Below are 6,558 nucleotides of genomic sequence, written 5' to 3'. Positions count from 1 at the left end.
GAGAGAGAGAGAGAGAGAGAGAGAGAGAGAGAGAGAGAGAGAGAGACATATACTTCCATATGTTTCCCAGAATATCCTGATTCCCTCAAGTTCTCAAATCGTTTTGTTACACTAACACAAGAAAGCTCAAAGCTTCAATCATAAGTAAATCTCGATAATCTGGTGTTGATCAACTGAGATGCAGCTACACAGCAGCTTACTCGTCACGTCACCCAAAATCAGGACTCCACTAAAACACAATGAAATACACATATTGATAAGATCACTTCTGTCTCACTTTTATCTCCTAAATATCTGAATCACTCTTTCAAAGTTTACATTTTGATTCTTGCTGCTAGAGTCAGTTAGGCGCGTTTGTCCGTTTCAATTCTGTTCTGTCCAGAGAGCCCTTATCTGTTGCTACACTGGGCTCAGGTCTACTAGAAAGTTAGCCTAGTTGACCGCTTTAGTGTCTAGCATGATTTGTCAAAGTCAGCTATGACATTCTAATGTTTCGATTTGTTTAAAGTCCCTGCCATGTCAACTAAATCATCAAACACCCATCAATAGTCAATGTCAACAATAGCTAAGCATAACGAGCCCATACAACTCATATGCTAATTCTTCAAAATGGAGGGAGGGGGCACCCTCAGTTCATGCAGGTCAACTACTGTGATGTAATTTTCCCGCATACGCCGGTATGCAGTAAAAATGTCACGACCAACATGTGTAAAAGTTTATTGTGTTTTTTTCTTTTTCAATTTCATTTGATAAAACTACTGCTTGCATTTATGTCAACATCGAAAGCATATGCATCACTTTTATACTACCCTGGGGAAAATTTATCTGTTTCCTTGGGACAAGAAACATTTATTTATGCTTCTTTGGACATTGCTTTGTGATAACAAAAGAATGGTGATTGAAGACTTTATTCTGTATTATCACTGTACGCATTGAATGGAGTAACTAACAATCTAATATATACTGAATAATGCAAAGTACTATTCTTGTACAATACAATTACAGCATACCCATTTACAATCATATATTACACTTCTTTCATTTTTCTTCTTCTTAATGGGCAATTATTTGAGGTCATATTATAACATAATGGTATTGGTCTCCCAGAATAGATAATAATTAAAAACATACTGAAATGTTTATCTTCACGATAAGAATTTGCTTTGCAACTCTGTTCAAGAATTTCTAAAATGTATATTGATAAATGATTCAGATATTTTTCTGGAACACCACAATGTAAAATACTCTACTTACACACTATGCACTTTAGATTTATCAGTAGATTATCTTTCAAAAGCTATTTTTCTACTTTCAGATATAAAATGGGTCAGTCATATTTTCACCAACTGTCATCCTACTATACTTTTTAAGTATTCATTATGCAACAAATCAAATATCGTACAAATATCCTTTTTAAGGTTTGATTAGCTTTAGATTAGGAAAGGCAATTAGACACCTCCATTCAATTTTTTACTAAAATTTATTAATATCTTAGTAGTTTGGTCAACTCATAAATACAGCAGAAGATAAACAAAGACAGTAATGGGGCAAGGACATCAGCAATGTTTGCCAACTCAGGGAACAGAGACGCCTGGAAACTCTGGCAGGCAAACTCAGTGGAACAGTAGTAGATGACACTACCTTCTAATTACCATAAGGTAGGTTGCTCTCTTGGTTTTGCTGTACTGAACTCCACCTTACAGCAAGTATCTGCATAGTGTCACTTTTCTGTGGACCTTCTGAGATCAGGTCACAATGACATGTATCCATCCTACCACAGCCAAATGGGTCAACATACTTGTGTCAATTGCTTGGAGATGTTGGGAATCCCTTAAATTACAGAATCCCAAAGTACAGTCTTTGGATGTATTCTGAATTGTACATTAATGCTTTCAAAGTAAGCAGGCATACTTGGATAACTAAATGTACAGCACTCTCTTCAAAATAAGTTAAAGAACATGGATAATTTATTTTAAGTATTAGATATGTTTCACTGTTCTGAATTGATAATGCAATTTAATAGATGAAATAGTGTTGCATTAGTATCAGAATTGGCAAAAGCATTACAACATTAAATTAATACTATGTAAGGGATTTCATGGTATACTTGCATTGTGCTACATCCTTTGATAAATACATGTGCAGAAATCTCTATGAGAGACAAGTCCATGCTAAATGAAAGAGACCTCATCTAATAAGTAGTAATGACGGATTAGTGCATGTGACCTGAGAGAAACAATATCATTGATTGTTAACATAAGATCCCATCTCATGCTACTTCACACAATTGTTGCATCAATACTGAACTTGAAAATAATTAATTGTAATGAAGATAACAAAGATCTATGTTACAATCACTGATCTTAGTGACTAAATCATAAGTGGTAATATTTTTTTTTCTTTTTTTATATTTGTATCCACAATTCAGATATTACTAAGAAAATAAAATTTCACATAATTTTATTGTAACAAGTAGGCAGCATAAACACAGTACCATTTTCCATTGATATCTTAACTTGGCAAGTGTTCCCTTAGGAAAGATAATATAGTACATGATCTTGCATCCCTGCTAGGTAGGCAAAATATAGTTGTAAGTATCCTTTCAATATCATATCACATAGACATATGTATGCATTCTGGCTAGTGCCTGGAAATACATAGACACGCACATAAACATGCACAAATGTGCAAGCACATGTGCATGCACACGCACAGGCACAGGCAAAGGCACAGGCACACACACACATGCACACGCACACACTCACGCACATACACCTGTATATATCTCCTAAAACCAAAGGACTTCTTATACACAGTATCCAGAAATGAGAGTACAGTTAGCAATCATAGAGATAATATAAATAATTCTAGACATATCATAGCATTCAGCATTTAAGAGTTCTTGTGAAATGACATAAATAACCTTTTAAAAAAATACTTGAACAAAATAGTCATGTAACACGAAGAACAATATATACCAGTAATGCATCCGTTTAATCAAGCCTTTGCTAAATGATGTAATGTAAGTGAATATGCAATATGAAAATAATATAAGTACTAAATATACATGTATAAGAACAAACATGTAAATATGCATTCATGCACAGACACATATATAATCACATACATAACATAACATAACATATACAAAAGAGAGAGAGAGAGAGAGAGAGAGAGAGAGAGAGAGAGAGAGAGAGAGAGAGAGAGAGAGAGAGAGAGAGAGAGAGAGAGAGAGAGAGAGAGAGAGAGAGATAGAGATAGAGAGAAGAGAATAGAGAGAGAGAGAGAGAGAGAGAGAGAGAGAGAGAGAGAGAGAGAGAGAGAGAGAGAGAGAGAGAGAGAGAGAGAGAGAGAGAGAGAGAGATGAGAATCCTACATATTGCCTACCTCCCAAGCAGTACAAGACAGTTGTATTTGTGTATAAGGATCTTAATAACCTTAGATTCCCTTATCTCTCCTGGTATATCTAATCCCATAGTGAGTGTATATCCATAATTTTCTGTCACACATAAGTATCCTGAAACCAAGGTTACTTACAATGTAAACATCACCATCCATTAATGTATGACTAGTAAAAATTGTTAAATAACTGACATCCATTTCCTGCTCACAAGTACCTTATTGTTTCTTAAGGTTGTTATTCATAGGCTACAGGCTGGTGCTACCATTTGGCACATAAGTTGTAGCCATCATTAACTATGTTGCTGTGATAAAGTGCTGACACTGCTTCACTTAATAGAGAAACTTATATTGAAGAAGTAACCACATGTGTTGGAATGTCCCACTGTTTTTAGCAAGAGGACAGTTCTACTTTTTAGTAAACAGTATACATTCTTTTATCTGACAAATTTTCTCTTGTTATTTCCAAACAGGATTAAATTTACCCTTAACAAGAATAATAATACCCTAGCTTGGAAATAATAGAACCAGAGATAATAGAAAACTTTTCTTTACTCCATAAATCAACCTCAAAATGGACTTGGTGCTTTACTATCACACGCAATGAAACTGTAAATCAGAAAGAATCTCCAGCCCAGGCAGAAACTTCGTTGTTGGAAAGAGGAAATTGAATTATCACTAAGCACTCATGTATCATATCACATAGTCTGTCATTTACTAAGGCAGGCATTACCAGGGTTAATGAATGCAATGGCAGTTTGTTTTAAAGATCCTGATAATTGTAATAAATAAGGATAAATAAAGATTAAGAGTAAGTTATAATTTAGCATGAAATAAATGCAAAGTTTCAAATTTGCACATTCATACTAGACTGCAAGAATTCTTGCATAAAACATTAAGCTAGGAAGAAATGCAAATATTTAATCAATCTGAGTATAATCAAGAATTATGACAGAGACAGAAAATACCATCGTTTCAATTAACTTTTGACAGATCACTTATCTGCAGGATATCTGGCACTTCTTAAGGGCATTTTGTTACCCAATGTTGCAGCTCCACCAGGTCTTCAAGCTGAGTCCCACACAGCTCAGATGTTCTAAGTTCACAATGCAAACAATGTTTAAAAGTGGAAGTACGTTGCAGCAGCACATTTATGGTCACTTGTATTTTGGAGGACCTGCTTGGAATTAAAATCTGTGTGGTACAACATCATATACATATAGATATTTATTTAGTTTACTTTTTGAGTCTAATACAGGTCTTTCTCTACTGTCAACTTGAAGAGCAAGAGCTCAGTCTTATTCATCAAGATAAGCATATAGATATGTATATTAAGTCCAGACAGATCCCTCAAATTTTGCCATTTCTTATGAGTACAGGTAGGATTCCTCCAATAAAGAGTACCCTGATACATGTCTCTTTATTTTTGCTAAAATAGATTTTTAAGGTCATCTTTAGCAAGGCCATCTATTTTCTTCTTTTCTTTTTCTTGAAGGTCACAGACAAGCTGGCACTCTTCAAAGGGATATGAAGCAGACACATTTCAAAATGTCACCGATGAATCCTCCAGAGACAAGTTTTTCAGGCCAGTCTCTTTAGTTAAGTCATTGTTAGGTTTATCCTATAAAATAATTTCTCATGAAACTCAGACTTGCCACAGCAACAAGTGGTTGGTTGAGTCATCACGACCTGCAAGTTCCGACATCCCCGAGTTGCGGAAATCTTCATAACCATCACCACCAGATATCACCAATAGCTTTGCTGGTGCTGCAGTGCCTGGCTGTAAAAGTAATAATATTACACAGTTAAGAATCATGTAAAGTAAAACAAAAACAATGGAAATAGTAACAATAAGACTGATTATAAGAAAAATTTAATAATATATTTTACTAAACTATTTTCCAACTGAGATTGAAATCCACTTTTATCTAATTAAAAGTATCATGAAATTCCAGATTTTCATTATTTGCTTACTGAAGTGATGGTACAAATTAATTTTGATCTTATAATATATTGTCTCATATTCTGTAATTCCCATTTCATCTAATAACAAATAATTTCTGATATCATCTGACAGTTTTCAAAGAATACTTCTAAAGGTTATAAACATATAGCAAAAATAAAATAAAAATATTCCATGGCACCATTCAATTATGTCTCATATGATTCTATCCTTCATTAAAAACTTTTCAAAAAGGTCATATTCCTATCTTACCTGGTGATGAGGGTGATCTTTGCCCTTGAAAGAATACCTATGATGTCCTTTACGGCGAGAAGTTCGAGGTTCTGGTGTCAGTTCCACACTTGTCAGAAATCTGCAAAGATTCAACATATTCCAAATATTACTTCCTGATTTTAGAATATTCTTAGTTCTGCTCTATTGATTTTAGGATACTAATCTACCGGGGTGTGCTTAACTTCTGATTTTAACATATTCTAAAGACAACACCTATGTGACAGCTTCCCAATTTTAGTGTACTGTTCTTTTTTACTGAATTTTCAGGAAAAATGGTGTTGTTTAAAATAGTTACTTACTTAGACCAACTTTTTTCCTTGCAAAATATTTTTATCATATGTGGTTTGAATGCATGTGCATATGTACACTAGTAAATACAAGAGTGTAGTAACAATATTTTACATAAGAAAAATCAATACATAAATGCTGAATCCTTCAATATATTTTCACTTACCTAACATGACCGGTATGGCCATATGGTATCCCAACCATATTGAGTGGAGCCTGAACTCGGTTCGTATTAAGGGCTAAGTGAGGCAGAGGTACAGTGATAATAACACCTGCACTTGTCCCTACCCAGAGAAGATCTTTGCAAGCTAGTAGTGATGTCACTCTTAAGCAAGCAGCCTTGTGTTGTCTAATAATGTCATCACAACCTGGAAAGAATATGTCTGTTAGTTTCTATTAAATAATAAATACATGTCCTTTTTTTATATTCATAAGTCCTGAATGTTCTTGTTTTTTATAACATAGAACCTTTTTGCAAAGTTTTGGGTACATTTATGATCTTGCTATGACTTTTACTTGATATTGTGAAACTGATGCTTTAAATCATGAACTACTGTCTTGTAAATACATAAAAAACTTTGACATGATTTAGTTATTTATAATAACAAGCTCCAAAGGAAATCAATTTGCCACAG

At 34.1% G+C, this 6,558-nt stretch overlaps 1 protein-coding gene across 1 annotated transcript in view; it reads right to left on the bottom strand.

Annotated features, from left to right (window-relative positions):
* Nucleotides 1-1,461: 1,461 nt before the first annotated feature.
* The window catches only part of LOC122258499 (uncharacterized), a gene marked incomplete in the record, with an annotated part of 108,653 nt that continues 103,556 nt past the window's right edge, over nucleotides 1,462-6,558 (bottom strand). Inside the window, 3 exon segments of the mRNA XM_086539159.1 lie at nucleotides 1,462-5,179; nucleotides 5,615-5,714; nucleotides 6,090-6,291. Of these exon segments, the coding sequence (XP_086395285.1) occupies nucleotides 5,045-5,179; nucleotides 5,615-5,714; nucleotides 6,090-6,291 (437 nt within the window).

The sequence above is a fragment of the Penaeus japonicus genome, unplaced genomic scaffold, assembly GCF_977035675.1.
Source record: "Penaeus japonicus unplaced genomic scaffold, GWHDUDI00000001_assembly GWHDUDI00000008, whole genome shotgun sequence".
Taxonomy (NCBI): Eukaryota; Metazoa; Arthropoda; class Malacostraca; order Decapoda; family Penaeidae; genus Penaeus; species Penaeus japonicus.
This window is presented reverse-complemented; position numbering and strand designations above follow the sequence as displayed.